At 58.5% G+C, this 18,351-nt stretch overlaps 1 protein-coding gene across 1 annotated transcript in view; it reads left to right on the forward strand.

The window, feature by feature from the left end:
- Positions 1-2,389: 2,389 nt before the first annotated feature.
- PASK (PAS domain containing serine/threonine kinase) overlaps positions 2,390-18,351 on the forward strand; it is a gene marked incomplete at both ends in the record, with an annotated part of 37,719 nt that continues 21,757 nt past the window's right edge. The window contains 8 exons of the mRNA XM_080720055.1: positions 2,390-2,585; positions 4,577-4,809; positions 5,851-6,021; positions 7,405-7,545; positions 8,500-8,634; positions 10,474-10,731; positions 13,817-13,988; positions 15,096-15,249. Coding sequence (XP_080576181.1) covers positions 2,390-2,585; positions 4,577-4,809; positions 5,851-6,021; positions 7,405-7,545; positions 8,500-8,634; positions 10,474-10,731; positions 13,817-13,988; positions 15,096-15,249 — 1,460 coding nt within the window. The remainder of the gene's footprint in view (positions 2,586-4,576; positions 4,810-5,850; positions 6,022-7,404; positions 7,546-8,499; positions 8,635-10,473; positions 10,732-13,816; positions 13,989-15,095; positions 15,250-18,351) is intronic.

Raw genomic sequence — 18,351 nt, forward strand, 5'->3', positions numbered from 1 at the left:
ACTGGGGATGGAACCCAGGGGCCTTCTACTTCTGGGCTACACTCCCAGACTTATATTTTATTTGGAAGCAGAGTCTCTTAAACCAGCTGAGGCTGGCTTCGAACCTGCATGATCCTTCTGTCTCAGCCTCCCAAGTGCTGGGATTACAAGCATGCGCCACTACGCCCGGCTTTAAGAACTTCATTTCTAAAAGGCTTGTTTGAGCCGTGCGCAGTGGTACACGCCTGTAATCCCTGTATTTGGGAGGCTAATACAGGAGGATCACAGGTGTAAGGCCAGCCTTAGCAATGTAGCAAAACTCTCAGCAACCTAGTGAGACCTTGTTTCAAAAGTGAAAATGATTGAAATCCCAGTACTTGGGGGGGTGTCCACACCTACAGCTCGATTTTCCTGTAGACCCGCTGGGTAGCTGTTTCTGTTTCTGTGGAAGAGAATGTAATCTTTGGAAAGCTTCCGCGAGGTTTCGGGCACTCTGCTTCTGAGCAGCTTACCTTTGCTGGGACCTGCGGGCTTCCTGAGGTGGGGCTGCCCTGGCTCTTGGCTCCTGTTTTGCCTCTTTGGGGTCCCCCCTCCCAGCACTCGGGGTCAGCTCTGTGGCTGTCCGTGCTGGGAGCCTGGCCACCCACTTCTCTGTGTTCTCAGGCCTGTTCCTCCTTGAGCGTGCGTCTTGTTCTTCAGCTCACATGGAAGTAATGTCTGTGCCCGGGAAGACAGGAGTGCAGTTCTACCCCAGCCACTTCAGTCCACTTCTGCCGAGCAGAGCAGGAGCATTAGGATGTGGTCTCCAGCCCTGACTCGGCCGGGTGAGGCCTCGCTGCAGGCGTGCGCTCCCCTCACCCACACTTCACAGGAGGCGATCCTGACGCGGCCATCCACTCTGGGGTGGGCTCCGCGATGCACTTGGCTCCCACACACTTCGTAGTCTGCTTCTGAGATCAGCTCTGTTCTGTTGATGTACGCATGCAGTCTCTGGGCCGCTCTGGTGCTGTGCTTGGTGGGGCTCCCGGTTTTTCTTTGGTCTTCCAGGCCCCTGTCTTGCTGATCTCAGGAGGTGGCAGCTGAGGTGGGAATTGGTCAGGCCCTTCGCCAGTGACCAGCATATGCGCAGTTATAATCGGGCCCTCAGTCTGTTAATTATGGTAGGCACTGCCTGCCTATCGTGATCAGTGCACCTTTATGATGGTTGAGGTAGAATTGGAGGGTTGGGGCTCCTTGGAGTTCCTTATTGGAATACTGTTGGTGTCAGAAGGGTGAGTACCCTTTCCCTCCCGCCCCAGGGCTGACCTGCACCAGAAAGGGCCTGGTATGTGTGGGGCAAGGGGCTGCCTGATTGCCCAGCTCGGTCTCCCTTGTGCTCTGCTCTGGTGAGCCAGTGTGGGCCGTGATGGACGTGCTCGGGGTGGGCCTTGATGGACGCGCTCGGGGTGGGCCGTGAAAGCAGGCTCCGGTGTTTGGTCAGGGACTTTGGGGTTCTGGATACCCAGAAAGTGGTCTAGAGGAGGGGTCAGGCTCTGGGCGGCTTTCCCCGTGGGTCCCCACTTCGCAGGGAGTTCCAGCTAGTGGCATCGGTCATGGTCTGGCTGTGTGGTGTTTGCCCTGGGTGGCCAGGCCGGTCCCAGCTGCTCCCAGCAGAGGAGGTTTTCTTCCCAGCACTCTATTGAGTGGCCAAGGTACTGGGGGTTGTGTGCTTATGTTTCACATGCTTGTGAATGGAAGGCCGGCGCTGCTCAGTGTTTCCATGGGTGCTCACAGGACGAGTACGTGCCACAGACTGCAGTGTGCTCGTGTGCACACACACATGCAGACCAAGCCATAGCATCGCTGCCAGCTTCCAGCTGTGACCCTGTCCCATAGTTCTGCAAGTTGTTGCCATTGGACAAAACTGAGTGAGGGATACATAGGACTCTTCTGTAGTTTTCCTTCTGTTCTCATTCGAATCTGTACCTACATGGAAGGAAAGAGTTAAACCCAAACAGGCGCCGTGGTGCGGGCCCACTGTGGCTCTGCTCTGCGTCTGCAGGATGCACCCAGAAGGCTCTGCCGCTGGGCCCAGGAACGGGGCGCCTGCAGACCCAGCCCTCTTGACCCAGGCGCTTTCCACTGGTGGGGGCCACAGCGCCTGCCTTCCTTCCCCGGGCCCGTCCTCGTTTTCTGTATCTCCCTGTGGACTTCTCCACCACGGCTTTCAGTGTGCGTTGGGCCGAGTACTCCGCAGTTCTGACCTTATGTGGGGCTGCCATGTGTTTTTGGGGCTGAGGTCTACTTGCTATTGCGGGGTCAGCGCCTTGCCCCGCCCTGCGTACTTGTGGTGGTCGTGAATCCGACGCACTTTGTTTTCCTGGCAGGGGCTGTTGGAGGCCGGGCCTTGATGACCGGCCCGCCTGCTCCCATGGAGGCCAGAGGCCCACCAGCCTTCGAGGAGGACCGGAGATGCCTGTCTGGGAGCCTTCCTGCTCCCTTACCCACAGAGGGCCCAGCTGCACAGGAAGCCTCCGAGCCCAGCAAGCTGCTCTCCTTGGCCCACAGACATGTGAGCCGGAAGACTGGGCTTTCTAAACTGTGTCAGAGCAGAATGGCGCTTTCTGGTAAGGACCTCCTGATTTCCGTGGGCATCGGCCTTGCACGCTGAAAATGTGACGTTGCTGTTTTCTCCCTAGGAGCCCTCCTGCTGGATGTGGCTCTTCTTTTCTTTTCTTCTTCTTCTTTTTTTTTTTTTTTTTTTTTGATGGTACTGGGGTTCCTGGAAGCCCTTCTACCTCCGGGTTACACTCCCAGACCTATTTTTACATTTTTATTTGGAAACAGGGTCTCCTAAGCCAGTGCGCGGCTGGCTTTGAACCTGCGCGATCCTCCTGCCTCTGCCTCCCAAGCGCGGGGATTACAAGCGTGCCCACCACGCCCGGCTGTGGCTCTTGTTTTCTGACCAGGAGGAGTTTTTGCCGAGGGCGGAGCCAGGCTGGGGCATTCTGGGGACTGCTCCCCTGCTACTTCCAACCTTCTTGCTGGGAATCCCGGGCACACAGTGTCCCTCTTCGGCAGTGCTGGAATTCGCTCCACACTTCAGGGCTAAATTAGAGCAAGATGTTACTTCTTCCTTGGACTATGAGAGAGCACTGTATCAGGCCAGGCTCTTTTAACAGGAAAATACGAGTTTGCTGCCGGGCGGGCGTGGTGGCGCAGGCTTGTAATCCCTGCGCTTGGGAAGTGGAGACAGGAGGATCGCGCAGGTTCAAAGCCAGCTGCTCTGACTTAAGAGACCCTGTTTCCAAATAAAAAAGTATAAAAATAGTTCTGGGAGTGTGGCCCGGAGGTAGAAGGGTTTCCAGGAACCCCAGTACCACCAAAACCAAAACAAAACAAAAAACAAAGCGAGTTTGCTAACTAATTAGCTTAGTGAGCGTTTGTTGACTGTGTGGTCGACTTAGGCTTTCTGCCTGGACACAGAACCCAGTCAGACGGTTCCTGCCCTCGGGTTTCACGCCAGAGAAGAGGATGAGGGCAGCCACTGTACAGTGCAGGCACCCCGCCCCACAGCTAGCTGATTCATCCAGTTAGTGGGTGCCTCCTAGGCCCAGACACTGCCTGGCCCTGGCCAGAGCCAGGGAAAGGACACTTCCTGCCCGTCAGGGGCCTGAGGTCAGGGTGGGAAAACAGGGAGTCCTTTGGGTTGACAGAGGTGGCCAGGAGCCGGGTCAGGGCTGTAGAGAAGGGATCGAGGAGCAGGCTGACCAGGCAGTGGCGTTGCTGCTGAGTCTGCGTTGGTCCCAGGGCTAGGTGCATGGGGGCCGGGGCGGGGTCTGGAGGTGCTACGAGAGGCAGGTCGAGGCCGCCGCCTCTCAGGTGAGCTTTGCTGGGTGCTGGTGAGGCAGTCTCAGCAGACCATTGATGTGACCGATGGATTTTAGGAGGGTCTGGCCCTACACTGGGAGCCGGGGCAAGAGCTGGAGGCGTGAGGAGGGGGCTCGCCACTTGGCAGCTGCTGCCTGGGAAGGAGGAGGGGGCACAGGGTGGCCGGGTGGCTATGTAGACACCAACTCAGAGACTGGTCAGGGTAAGGCCAGGAAGGTAGGAGGGAGGGTGCTCAGCTGAGGGCAGGTGGTGGAGGGGAGTGCAGTGCCCGGCAGCTCAGGGCTACAGGTAAGTCAAGTGGGGTGCGGGTTGACTGCTGCCTTGAGGGCTTCAAGCCACTGCAGAGGCTGAGAGCAGCTCTGTGGAGCAGTGGGAGGTGGGCTGTGGCAGCCCTTGGATTCTGTAACACTTTCAGGAGTAAGTCCCAGGGCAGTTAGCAGAAGGGCTGTGGGGTCTTGGGTTGAGTGGCATGGGAGGGGCGTTTGTGAGCCAGTGCTCCTCTGGGGCTCGGGGCCTTAGAGTGTGATTTAGTCCAGGCTATTAGTGCTCGTGGATGGGTATTTCTCTGTGCCATCAAACTCCTAAAGCTTGTAGTAGGCGCTGGGCCCGTTGAGGTGCACAGTCAGTGTGTGAATCAGCTCTGCAGGGAGCCGGGTCCCAGGCTCTGTGCAGACTCCGCATGGCTCCCGGCCGCTGCCGGAGGGCCGACCCTTTCTTCTTTCTTCAGAAGACAGATGGAGCTCCTACTGCCTCTCCTCACTGGCTGCCCAGAACATCTGTACGAGCAAGCTGCACTGCCCCACAGTGCCTGAGCAAGCGGACCTGGCCGGGTCCCTGGGCAGCACCTCCTGCTGCTCCCTGCTGCGTGGTTTGTCCTCAGGCTGGTCTGCGCCCCTGCTTCCAGCCCCTGTGTGCAACCCCAACAAGGCTGTCTTCACCGTGGATGCCAAGACCACAGAGGTAACGGCTTCAGTTCAAGGCTCAGCTGTGGGCCTGGGCCTGGGGTTTGTGCCTTAAACCTGGACCCTGAAGTAGAGGGGTTCATGTTTTTGAAATGCAGTGAGGTTGCTTACCTATGTAGTAGCAAAGAGATAAGAATTTGGGGAAATAGAAATCAGTGACAACAAAAGGAACCCTTTCCTCAGGACAGGTTGAGGAAAAACCAGGTGCCTTCTTCTTTTTTTTTTTTTTTTTTGTGGTATTGGGGGTGGAACCCAGAGGTTTTCTACCTTTGGGCTACTCCCAGCCCTATTTTATATTTTATTTATTTATTTATTTATTTATTTATTTATTTATTTATTTATTTATTTATTTTTTGGTGGTACTGGGGTTCCTGGAAGCCCTTCTTCCTCCGGGCTACACTCCCAGACCTATTTTATATTTTTGAAACAGGGTCTCTTACGCCAGTGTGGCTGGCTTCGAACCTGCGCGATCCTCCTGTCTCCACCTCCCAAGCGCGGGGATTGCAAGCGTGCGCCACCATGCCCGGCTAATATTTTATTTGGAAACAGGGTCTCACTAAGTTGCTAAGAGCCTCACTAAGTAGCCGAGAGCCTCACTAAGTAGCCGAGGCTGGCTTCGAACCTGCGCGATCTTCCTGTCTCAGCCACCCAAGCACGGGGATTACAAGCGTGCGCCACCACGCCTGGCTACCAGGTGCCTTCTTTCCCTGCTTCTAGTGTGCTTCCAGCTAGCGCAGATGGTCACCATTTGCATTAAAATGCACTCGCACCATATGTGTTTATATACACGCAGCTAATGCGTCGTACAGGCACACAGTATACTATAAACGCCCCTGCTTTCTTTAGAGTCCCGATGCCCCGTTTTGGCTGGTGCAGGGGTTCTGGGTGTCTTGGGGTGAGCCTGGCGATCCCAGCCTCTGGCAGGAGTGCGCTGAGCGCTGTGGGAGAGGGCGGCCGCTCCTGCATTCTCCTTGGTTGTTTCTCAGGAGCTAGAGGAGATGCGGTTGACATTCATGTCCTTTCTGCTCTACCTCCTCAGATCCTGGTTGCCAATGACAAGGCCTGCAGGCTCCTGGGGTACAGTAGCCATGATCTGATAGGCCAGAAGCTCTCCCAGTTTTTCCTGAAGTCAGCTTCCGACGTGGTGGAGGCTCTGAGCGAGGAACACATGGAGGCTGACGGCTGTGCCGCCGTGGTGTGCAGCACGGTGGTGAGTGGGCGTCCCCTGGCTCCCAGGGAAGGGCGGCACGTGGCGGGGGTCCTGCTTGGAGCTGTGCCTGCTCGGCTGGGCATCCCTGGCAGCTACAGCACCTTCACTTGAACCTGGACCCGGTGCCAACTCCCCCTTGGCTGAGGGGCCTTGAACGCAGTGCTGTTGCTGGACCGACTTGGTGTTCTGGAGAGGCCCTGCATTGAAGTGTTTTCAGAGCACACACCAGCTTCTCTGGAAACACCTCTTGCCGGGGGAAGGCGGGGCCTGCGTTTGCACCTGCAGTGACTACATGCATCACTGCAGAGGAGTAACGCAACTTTATTGTCTCATCTGATGCTTGCATCTCGGTTTGCTCATTGCACTGGTGTTTGGTGGTGGGTGGTGTGACTCGAAAGCTTTGATCCTCTCACATACGCCGCCGGGCTCATCCTCAACAGTGTCAGTGAGCTGAGTTGTTAGGTGCTGGGAACTGAGTACGAGGCGGGGGAGGAGCTTGGACAGGGGCAGTTGAGTCAGAAATTGCTGGTTCCAGAAGCTAGCTACTACAAAGAAAAAAAATGATAAACTGGGTGTGGTGGGATACACCTGTAAACCCAGTACTTGGGAGGCCAAGATAGTAGTAGGATCGCAGGTTCAAGGGCAGCCTCGGCAACTCAGTGAGACCCTCTTTCAAAATAAAAAGGGCTGAGGGTGTAGCCCAGAGGTAGTACAAAAAAACCCAAACCACCCTTGTCCAGAGAAGGGTCCAGTGTGCGCGTGGGAGCCTGCCTCCTCGGCCCCGCTTTCCGTTCCGCCCAGGGCCCCGGCCTGTTGGATGGCACCACCTCATTCAGGGCAGGCCTCCCACACAGTCCACTGGCGCACACCAGCTTTTCTGGAAACACTCTTGCAGACATGCGCAGTATGTGACCAGTTTTCTAGGTGTCTCAGGCTAGTCAAGGTGATAGCTAAGAGGAACCGCCACATTGAGGATGAAATAGCTGTGCTGAGCCGGGCGCGGTGGCGCACGCTCGTCATCCCAGCACTCGGGAGGCTGAGACCAGGGGATCGCGGTTTGCAGTCAGCCTCAGCTACTTAGTGAGGCCTTCGGCAGCTCAGACCCATTTTCAAAATAAAGAATAAAAAATAGGGCAGGGGGTGTAATTCGGAGGTCGAATGCCCCTGGGTTCCATCCCCAGACCCCCCCCCCCAAAAAAAAAATAGCTGTGCTGAGCAGCGTTCCCTCAGACGTATCACTCACAGGCGGGAACCTCCTTTGCACTTGGGCCAGCTTCTGGCGGGCGAGCGGAGAACGCAGGCTCCGTCCGCCGCGTGGGGAGGCCCCTCCTGCTGCCCCGCTGTGCAGGTGCCGCTGCAGGGTCTGTGTCTGCATGTCTGCAGGGGGACGTTGTCAGCCGCAGTGGCGAGAAGATTCCGGTCTCGGTGTGGATGAAGCGGGTGCGGCAGGAGCGCGGCCTGTGCTGTGTGGTGGTCCTGGAGCCCGTGGAGAGGGTCTCAGCCTGGGTAGTCTTCCAGAGCGACGTGAGTGTGTGTCCGTGTCCGTTCCTGCCGCTTGGGCTCGCGCACGGCACGTGGGGCCCAGTGGTGGTTGGAGGTCTTGCCGGCAGCGCTCTTGCTGTATGTGCCTGGGCAAGGAACCTAATTGTCCATGCCTTGGCTTCCTCATTGTCAAATAGGGAGATAGTCAGAAATACCCCAGGACTGTTTTATAATTAAGTGAAGTGTATGTGAAGCCCCGAGCGGTGGCGGGCGGCACCGCAGATAGCCCTGGAAGGTGAGCAGTGCTTTGTCACTATTTTTTTTCTTTTTTGCAGGTCTAGGGATGGAACCCAGGGGCGTTCTACCTCCGAGCTGCATCCTCAGACCTATATTTTTATTCTTTTATTTGAAACTAGATCTCACTGAGTTGCAAAGGGCCTCACTAAGTGACTGAGGCTGTCCTCAAACAGTGATCCTCCAGTCTCAGCCTCCCAAATGCTGGGATTACAAGCGTGTGCCACCATGTTCAGCTGCGTCGTCACTATTAACCAGTCTCCTGTGTGGGCTAGGGCTTCTGGGGAGCATCCGAGAAAGCCACCAACTCACCACTCCTGGTTTTTGGGTTTTTTTTTTTTTTTTTTTTTTTTTTTTTTACTGGGGATGGAACCTTTCTACCTCCGGGCTACACTGCCAGACCTATTTTATATTTTTATTTGGAAACAGGGTCTCTTAAGCCAGTGAGGCTGACTTCGAACCTGCGTGATCCTCCTGTCTCCACCTTCCAAGCGTGTGCCACCACACCTGGCTGTCACCACTCCTGTTTAAGAGGGAGACGGTGGTGGTCTCATGAAACCCCATTTCTGTTTCGCTTGAGCTTTTGATAGGGAATTCATGAGAACGGTCTTGCTTTTAGCTTGCATGTGCTGAAGTTGAGTGCAGGTTAAAGCCCACGTGCAAGAGGCTTCTAACAACTGAGGAGCGCTGCTTTCTCTGCAGGGAGCCATCACATCCTGCGACAGTCTCTTCGCTAACCTCCACGGCTTCGCGTCTGCGGAGGAAATGGTTGGGCAGCGCATCACAGACCTGATCCCGTCTGTGCAGCTCCCTCCTCCTGGCCAGGATGTCCCGAAGGTAGGACCTGCCGCCAGCAGCGCATGGTGGGTGCGGGATCTTAGAGGACTCTGTAAGCTTACAACAGGCCGCCCCTGGGGCGCGGCCTGCTCCCGAGCCTGTGCGCAAGTCTTGGCCAAGCGCCAGAGCCCGTGTGTTCTCCTGGCCGCTCTTGCCTCCGCAGTCTGCTCCTCAATGTGGGGCAGGGAGGGCTGGGTGATCATAGCCCTATTTAGGTTAGAATTCTCCAAGCTCACCAGTGGCATATATGTCCCGAGAGTCACAGAGGGGATTTGTGAGGCGGAGAAGCCCTGCGCTAGGTCATCTGTAGCCTGGGGCCCTGGGGTGAGACCCTGAGTGTGGTTTCCTCCAAGGCTGAAGGCCCACGAACCTGGGCTGCTGGTGTAAGCCCTGGATCTCAGCCAGGAGGAGGATGGCTCCCAGCTTCAGCAGAGAGAGACCAATTTGCTTTGGCTCTGTGTTCTCTGAGCCTCCGGCCAGCTGGGCAGGGCTGTCCACTTCCAGCGTGGCTCTCTTTCTCTCGGTCTGTGTCTCCCGTGGACTCTTGAGACATCTTTCCAGGCACACATAAATAGTGCTCAGTCATCTCTGGGTCTTGGCACACCTAAAATCCGCCTCCCTGGAGGCAGGGAGGGCTGACTGTGACGGGAGGTGGGCAGTGGGGTTGGGGCAGGGCTCTATTTGTATTTGAATGCTTGGTTTCCTCAGTTCCCAGCTAGTTGTGGCCTTCATGCGGGGGACTGAGTCCTTTGTGTGATGTCCCATCTCTACCTGCAGGCGGGGCATTTTGGACAGTCAGCTCTGGGCTGCAGCAGGAGTGAGCGGCCTTCTGGGTGCCCCCTGGGGATGTGGTTCTCCAAATACAGCCGAGCAGGGGTAGCCAGCTGAGCTTCCTAGCTCTGCGTGAAGTGGTCTCTGCCCTCTGTTCCTGTACTCTCTGCTCCCTCTATTCTGTTCTGAGGCAGTAGGCACTTGGGCCACAGCTGGCAGGGGCATCCGCTGTCCCACGCTGAGAGACTGCTTGGCAGCCCCACTGGCCTTGGGGCAGACTCTGCCTCTGAGACACCTGTCCTGGAGATGCACAGCAGAAGGCACGTGTGGGGTGTTCTTAGCCCGAGCAGCCACCACCTCCCTCAGCCACAGGTGAACCAGGCACGGAATCCAGGAGAGGGGCCCGTGCCCTGCTCCCCGCACTGGGAGAATCGGCACCCGGCTCACGGCCTCACCTGGCCGGGCCTGGCTCTGCGGGCCTCCGTCAGGCCGCACTTGTGGCAGATCTCTCTGACACAGGTGGGTGGAGAGCCACCCCACCTCCCACGTGGCCCCTGAAGTCCTCACAGGGTCAGCCCTTGAGTGAGGGCAGGCGCAGAGCCTGCGTCCCTACCCTGAGACCAGGAAGGAGCTGGACCCTGCAGCACTTGGCTAGGAGCACGGCCTTGGCCAAGACTTAGTTGGGAAGCGTAGCACCTTCCAGGCAACTGGGCAGAGGGAGCAGAGCACAGGACTTGGCTGCGTGGGAGAGGGGGCTGAGAAGGCCGTGGGCGTGGCCGGGTCCCCAGAGGTCAACAGCAGCAGGAAGCTGGGCCCTCAACACAGGTGTGCCCTGGGACACCGTCTGGAGGCCGGCCTACTGTGGCAGAGTGCAGGTGGCTGGGACGCTACTGGGGGCCAACCCGAGCCCCAGTCCCCTCACTGCCATGCCGCCTGTGTCTGCCCCCCCCACCCCCCGCCGCCAGGGCTCTGCCTTCCCTGCACAGGTGGGGCCCGGGCAGGTGGGTGAGGTGCCTGGGGAGGCCCCGCGCCTTGCTGCTGCAGCGCTGAGTTGCGCCTCTCTTCCAGAGTCTTAAGATTCAGAGGTCTGTTGGGAGAGCCAGGGATGGCACCACCTTCCCTCTGAGTCTGAAGCTGAAGTCCAGGCCCCGCAGCGGGGTGGCCCCTGGCGAGGTGGCCCCTGAGCCGGAGTACCGGGCGTCGGTCTGGGTGTTCTGCACCATCAGTGGCCTCATCACCCTCCTGCCGGACGGCACCATCTACGGCGTCAACCACAGCTTTGCGCTGCTGCTGTTCGGCTACGGGAAGACTGAGCTCCTGGGCAAGGTGGGCCCCGTCCACTCAGGCCCTGGGCAAGGTGGGCCCCGTCCATCCACTCAGGCCCTGGGCAAGGTGGGCCCCGTCCATCCACTCAGGCCCTGGGCAAGGTGGGCCCCGTCCACTCAGGCCCTGGGCAAGGTGGGCCCCGTCCATCCACCCAGGCCCTGGGCAAGGTGGGCCCCGTCCATCCACCCAGGCCCTGGGCAAGGTGGGCCCCGTCCATCCACCCAGGCCCTGGGCAAGGTGGGCCCCGTCCACTCAGGCCCTGGGCAAGGTGGGCCCCGTCCGTCCACCCAGGCCCTGGGCAAGGTGGGCCCCGTCCACCCAGGCCCTGGGCAAGGTGGGCCCCGTCCATTCACCCAGGCCCTGGGCAAGGTGGGCCCCGTCCACCCAGGCCCTGGGCAAGGTGGGCCCCGTCCATCCACCCAGGCCCTGGGCAAGGTGGGCCCCGTCCATCCACCCAGGCCCTGGGCAAGGTGGGCCCCGTCCATCCACTCAGGCCCTGGGCAAGGTGGGCCCCGTCCGTCCACTCAGGCCCTGGGCAAGGTGGGCCCCGTCCGTCCACCCAGGCCCTGGGCAAGGTGGGCCCCGTCCACTCAGGCCCTGGGCAAGGTGGGCCCCGTCCGTCCACCCAGGCCCTGGGCAAGGTGGGCCCCGTCCGTCCACCCAGGCCCTGGGCAAGGTGGCCCCGTCCGTCCACTCAGGCCCTGGGCAAGGTGGCCCCGTCCACCCAGGCCCTGGGCAAGGTGGCCCCGTCCGTCCACTCAGGCCCTGGGCAAGGTGGGCCCCGTCCACTCAGGCCCTGGGCAAGGTGGGCCCCGTCCATCCACCCAGGCCCTGGGCAAGGTGGGCCCCGTCCATCCACCCAGGCCCTGGGCAAGGTGGGCCCCGTCCATCCACCCAGGCCCTGGGCAAGGTGGGCCCCGTCCACTCAGGCCCTGGGCAAGGTGGGCCCCGTCCGTCCACCCAGGCCCTGGGCAAGGTGGGCCCCGTCCACCCAGGCCTTGGGCAAGGTGGGCCCCGTCCATCCACTCAGGCCCTGGGCAAGGTGGGCCCCGTCCGTCCACCCAGGCCCTGGGCAAGGTGGGCCCCGTCCACCCAGGCCCTGGGCAAGGTGGGCCCCGTCCATCCACCCAGGCCCTGGGCAAGGTGGGCCCCGTCCATCCACCCAGGCCCTGGGCAAGGTGGGCCCCGTCCATCCACTCAGGCCCTGGGCAAGGTGGGCCCCGTCCGTCCACTCAGGCCCTGGGCAAGGTGGGCCCCGTCCGTCCACCCAGGCCCTGGGCAAGGTGGGCCCCGTCCACCCAGGCCCTGGGCAAGGTGGGCCCCGTCCATCCACCCAGGCCCTGGGCAAGGTGGGCCCCGTCCATCCACCCAGGCCCTGGGCAAGGTGGGCCCCGTCCGTCCACCCAGGCCCTGGGCAAGGTGGGCCCCGTCCACCCAGGCCTTGGGCAAGGTGGGCCCCGTCCATCCACTCAGGCCCTGGGCAAGGTGGGCCCCGTCCGTCCACCCAGGCCCTGGGCAAGGTGGGCCCCGTCCACCCAGGCCCTGGGCAAGGTGGGCCCCGTCCATCCACCCAGGCCCTGGGCAAGGTGGGCCCCGTCCATCCACCCAGGCCCTGGGCAAGGTGGGCCCCGTCCATCCACTCAGGCCCTGGGCAAGGTGGGCCCTGTCCGTCCACTCAGGCCCTGGGCAAGGTGGGCCCCGTCCGTCCACCCAGGCCCTGGGCAAGGTGGGCCCCGTCCACTCAGGCCCTGGGCAAGGTGGGCCCCGTCCGTCCACCCAGGCCCTGGGCAAGGTGGGCCCCGTCCGTCCACCCAGGCCCTGGGCAAGGTGGCCCCGTCCGTCCACTCAGGCCCTGGGCAAGGTGGCCCCGTCCACCCAGGCCCTGGGCAAGGTGGCCCCGTCCGTCCACCCAGGCCCTGGGCAAGGTGGCCCCGTCCGTCCACTCAGGCCCTGGGCAAGGTGGCCCCGTCCACCCAGGCCCTGGGCAAGGTGGGCCCCGTCCACTCAGGCCCTGGGCAAGGTGGGCCCCGTCCATCCACCCAGGCCCTGGGCAAGGTGGGCCCCGTCCATCCACCCAGGCCCTGGGCAAGGTGGGCCCCGTCCATCCACCCAGGCCCTGGGCAAGGTGGGCCCCGTCCACTCAGGCCCTGGGCAAGGTGGGCCCCGTCCGTCCACCCAGGCCCTGGGCAAGGTGGGCCCCGTCCACCCAGGCCTTGGGCAAGGTGGGCCCCGTCCATCCACTCAGGCCCTGGGCAAGGTGGGCCCCGTCCGTCCACCCAGGCCCTGGGCAAGGTGGGCCCCGTCCACCCAGGCCCTGGGCAAGGTGGGCCCCGTCCATCCACCCAGGCCCTGGGCAAGGTGGGCCCCGTCCATCCACCCAGGCCCTGGGCAAGGTGGGCCCCGTCCATCCACTCAGGCCCTGGGCAAGGTGGGCCCCGTCCGTCCACTCAGGCCCTGGGCAAGGTGGCCCCGTCCACTCAGGCCCTGGGCAAGGTGGGCCCCGTCCGTCCACTCAGGCCCTGGGCAAGGTGGGCCCCGTCCATCCACCCAGGCCCTGGGCAAGGTGGGCCCCGTCCACTCAGGCCCTGGGCAAGGTGGGCCCCGTCCGTCCACCCAGGCCCTGGGCAAGGTGGGCCCCCGTCCACCCAGGCCCTGGGCAAGGTGGCCCCGTCTGTCCACTCAGGCCCTGGGCAAGGTGGCCCCGTCCACCCAGGCCCTGGGCAAGGTGGCCCCGTCCGTCCACTCAGGCCCTGGGCAAGGTGGGCCCCGTCCACTCAGGCCCTGGGCAAGGTGGCCCCGTCCACTCAGGCCCTGTGCGCCGCGGGCTGCCTAGTTCATAGGCTTCACCAGGAGGCCCTCAGTCCAGGGAGAGGTTCCTGCTGATGACCACCCTGGCCAGCTCCACTTGGACCATCTCCAGTCTGTGGGGTGGGCCGGGAGTGTCCCCCTGAGACCCGGTCTGGCAGATAGGTCAGGGTTAGGTCACAGTTGTGGAGGAAAGGGAATTGGAGCTGCAGTCTTTCCTGAGCCCACGAAGTAAACGGGGTCCTCTCAGGTTCTGATACGTCACGCTTTTGTTTCCTAGAATATCACTTTTCTGATTCCTGGTTTCTACCACTACATGAACCTTGCGTGTGACAGTTCTTTACAGCTGCCAGACCTGGCCAGCTGCCTGGACATTGGCAACGAGAGCAGGGGCCCCGGGGAGATGAGCTTGCAGCCCCAGCCCGGTGGGGACCTGGCCGGCGGGGCCCAGGGTAAGACATGGCTGCCTCCTCCCCATGTGCATGAGGTTCCCAGCCCCTGCGTAGCGGGACGGAAGGAGCAGAAGCGGCAGCGGCTGGGGCGGAGGGCGCAGCGAGGGGCTGTTCCTCTCCGTGTCACAGGCCTTCTTGTTCACCGGGGATGGAGCACTTGGGGGTCATTCTTAGGAATGTGTCAACAGCAAGAAGGCCTGGGGGGTCTCCTAAGACTGCAGCACTGTGCCGGTGTCTGAAACATTAGCTCAGTTTTGTCGTTTCAAAGAAAACTGATGTAGCTTCATGTAGCATAAGATTGAGTTGATGTAGCCTATCCCAGATATTCCTAAGTTAAATATTCCTAACATATTTGTTGACTCTAATGCTCACCTTCCACAGTTTTAATTCAGCACTTTATTTTTTTGCGGGTCTGGGGCTGGAACCCAGGGGCATTCGACTTCCGAGCTACACCCCCTGCCCTATATTTTTTATTCTTTATTTTGAAACAGGGTCTCACTGAGTTGCAAAGGGCCTCACCAAGTAGCTGAGGCTGTCTGCGAATCACGATCCTTTTGTCTTAGCCTCCCAAATGCTGGGATTACAAGCATGTGCCACCACACCCGGCTTAATTCAGCACTTTCAAGCACCTCAGCATGTATTCCCAAGGCCCCGTATGTGAGCAAGCTTAGGTGGGTGGTTTGTGGGAGCCTGAGCCCCCGGCTTCCTGCCTTGTGCCCACTCTGGCTCAGGACCTGGGGACGGTGTGGCAGCTGCGGATGCGCTGCAAAGCCAGTGTCTGACCTGTCACTCTGCACTTACCTTTCTGTTGCTGCAAGGAAGAGCTGCAGGCTCTGTGTGTGGGAGGGCCTGGCGCGCGTGGCCCAGTTCTGCCTCTCTGGAGTACCTGCAGGGTCTCTGCTCCCAGTGGGATGATAAAACTGTGAGGGGGCCCCACAGACGCTACCAGAAAGTGGAGGAACATCCTGCTGGCGCTCATGGGTGGGTGCTGTCCTAGGATGTGTCCTGCAGGAGGGCTAGCTGAACAAAGGAGACTTAACACCAGTACTGAGGGGTGACTTTCAGCAGGTGCGCCTGTGAGTACAAAGCTCTCCACATTGCTCTTAGGTCCGAAGGCAGAGGTGGTGCTTGCTGCTGACCACAGGCCGCCCCAGGACGAGACCCTGAAACTTGTGGGAGGCCAAGGTGTCTTCCCTGGGACTAGGACACAGCTGGAACCTGAGGAGTTGGCCTCCTCTGTCTCGCCTCTGCCCCGGACAGAGTAAGTGTCGGGAAGGTGCAGGCTTGCTGGGTTGGAGGCAGGAGGGAGGGGGGCGGGCGTTTTATAGAGAGCACTGCTTGTCACTGATGCGTGCTGTGCATCTGCGCAGTGCACACTCAAGGCCAGCGCTCTCCCGGGTGCACAAGGTGCAGTTACTCTCATTCTGTGGATGAGGAAGCAGGCCCTGTGATGTCAGGGATGGGAGGCAGAGTACAGAGAACTGATATAGCCTACCTTGAAAATCATACGAAGCAATTTTTTTGCACATTATTTTTGTGTGTGTGTGTACGTATGGTTCTAGGGATTGAACTCAGGGACATTCTGCCTCTGAGCCACACCCCCAGCCCTATCTTATTCTTTTATTTTGAAATAGGGCCTGAGTAGGTGAGGTGGCCACAAGCCTATGATCCTCCTGTTTCTGCCTCCCAAGTACTGGAATTACAAGCATGCACCACCACACTGGCTTTTTTTTTTTTTGGTGGTGGTACTGGGGGTGGAACCCAGAGGCTTCCTACCTTCAGGCTATACTCCCAGACCTATTTTATATTTTATTTGGAAACAGGGTCTCACTAAGTTGCTGAGAGCCTCACTAAGTAGCTAAGGCTGGCTTCGAACCTGTGCAATCCTCCTGTCTCAGCCTCCCAAGCACAGGGATTACAAGTGTGTGCCACAATGCCCAACTTAAAAAAGAAGATTTGTGTGTGTGGGTGTGGGGGGGTACTGGAGATGGAACCCAGGGACCTTCTACCTCCGGGCTATACTCCCAGACCTATTTTATATTTTTATTATATTTTAATTTGGAAACAGGGTCTCTTAAGTCAGCTGAGGCTGGCTTCGAACCTGCGTGATCCTCCTATCTCAGCCTCCCAAGTGTGCAGGGATTACAAGCATGCGCCACCTTGCCCGGCAAAAAGATTTTTTAAAAAATAAGATTGGTTCAGCCAGACATTGTGGCACACGCTTGTAATACCAGTACTTGGGAGGCTGAGACAGGAGGATCGCAGGTTCATGGTCAGCTTCCTACTTATTGAGGCCCTCTGCAAGTTAGGGAGATCCTGTTTCAAAATAAAGGAATAAGCTGGGCGTGGTGGTACACGCTTGTCATCCCAGCATTTAGGGAGGCTAAGACTGGAGGATCATGGTTCATGGACAGCCTCAGCTAGTGAGGCCCTCTGCAACTCAGTGAGACCCTGTTTCAAATAAAAAATAGGGCAGGGGCTATGCTTGGAGGTCAAATGCCCCTGGGTTCCATCCCCAGACCTGCAGAAAAATAAAAAAATAAAATAAAATAAAAATAAAGAAATAAAATAGGTCTGGGGGTGGAGCTCGGGGGTAGAACATCACTAGGTTCTATCTCCAGTGCCACAAAACATAAAATAAATTGCTGGGCGTGGTGGCGCACGCTTGTAAGCCCAGAGCTTAGGAAGCTAAGACAGGAGGATCGCACAGGTTCGAAGCCAGCCTCAGCTACTGAGTGAGGCTCTCAGCAACTTAGTGAGACCCTGTTTCCAAATAAAGTATAAAATAGGGCTGGGAGTATAGCCCGAAGGCAGAAAACCCCCTGGGTTCCACCCCCAGTACCACACCAAAATAAATAAATTAATTAATAAAATAAAACTGGTTCAAAAGTACACCAAATTACTAGGCACAATAGAACAGTGATAACAGGATGAATAGATTTTTTCCCTTATTTTCCTAAATTGCCTAATATAAACTTCCTTTACTCCAAGTAGAATATTTAAAAATGTGTCAAAGCCAGCCTCAGCTACTGAGTGAGGCTCTCAGCACCTTAGTGAGACCCTGTTTCCAAATAAAATATAAAATAGAAGTTTTTTTTTTTTTAAACTGGGGATTGGACCCAGGGGTACTGTACCACTGAGCTGCATCTCCAGCCTTTTTATTTAATTTGAGACTGGTCTTGCTACGCTGCTAAGGCTGGCCTCAAACTTTGACCCCTCCTTCCTCAGTCTTACTGTTGTGTGCCCCCACGTCCAACTTAAAAATCATTTTTTTCTTTTGCATGGAAGGTTGAACCCAGACACATTCTACCAGAGACATTCAACACCCCAGCCCTGTTTTATTTTTTACTTTGAAACAGGGTCTCACTAAATTGCTGAGGCTGGCCTTGAACAGTGATCCTCTTGTCTCAGCCTTCCAAGCGAGCCCCCCCCCCCCAGGTGTGCATGTGATGTGTTGCCCATAGAGGAGGCTCACCAGGCCTCCTTCCCGTTCAGCATTGTCCGCTCTGGGGCAGAGCCCAGGCCGGCTCCTGTCCTTGAGCCTGTGTGTCGTCCTCCCTCTGCCTTCCTTGGTCAGCATTCTGCGTGTCAGATTTGGCTGCGCTATTGTACTTTTCTAACATGCGGATGTGTTTTCAAGTGCAGAAGATTAGTGGTAAAAAGTGACCCCCAGCCCAGAGCCTCCCGGGACGTTCTTCCTCTGCAGTCTGATGTAGAGGTGTCGTGTGTATGTGTATTTGTGCGCATACTGCTTTTGTTTCTGTACTGAGGCTGGGGTCACGCTGTGCACATGTCTCTGCCTGTGCCCATCTGAGGATCCTCTTCTGTAGCACTTCAAAAGCCAAGCCCTCTGGACAGTGCCAGCCTTGACATCTGTTGTTGATACCATGATGAGTCTCTGACTCTCGAGCGCAGGAATTACAAGCGTGCACCACCACGCCTGGCTGAGTGGGTTATGTTATTTCTGTGAGACAGATTTCAAAGAACTCCAGGCAAAGTGCCATGACAGCACTGGGTTCTCAGAGTCACCAGCAGCCAGGCCTGGTGACCCCTGGCTGGAGGATCGGAGACCCCTGGGGCTGCCCTGGGTGTAGATCTGTGTGAGCTCTGGCAGGTGGGAGTGGAGGGAGCGCTCCCCACTCCCAGAGGCTCACCTGGAAGTCACGTGCACACGTACTCGCAGTGGCCAGGACCTGCCGATGGGCGGCACTTGACTGCTAGGGCCACTGGGGAATGTCCTGTAGCTTTCTGGGTTGCTATCGTGCTACAGATTTTGGGAGTCTGCCTGTTTATACCCTTAACCAGAATCTTGAAATCCCACAAGTCAACAACACAGAATTTTTTTCCCTAAATTTGATGCTAA

This window comes from Muscardinus avellanarius (genome assembly GCF_963383645.1).
Source record: "Muscardinus avellanarius genome assembly, chromosome: 2".
NCBI lineage: Eukaryota > Metazoa > Chordata > Mammalia > Rodentia > Gliridae > Muscardinus > Muscardinus avellanarius.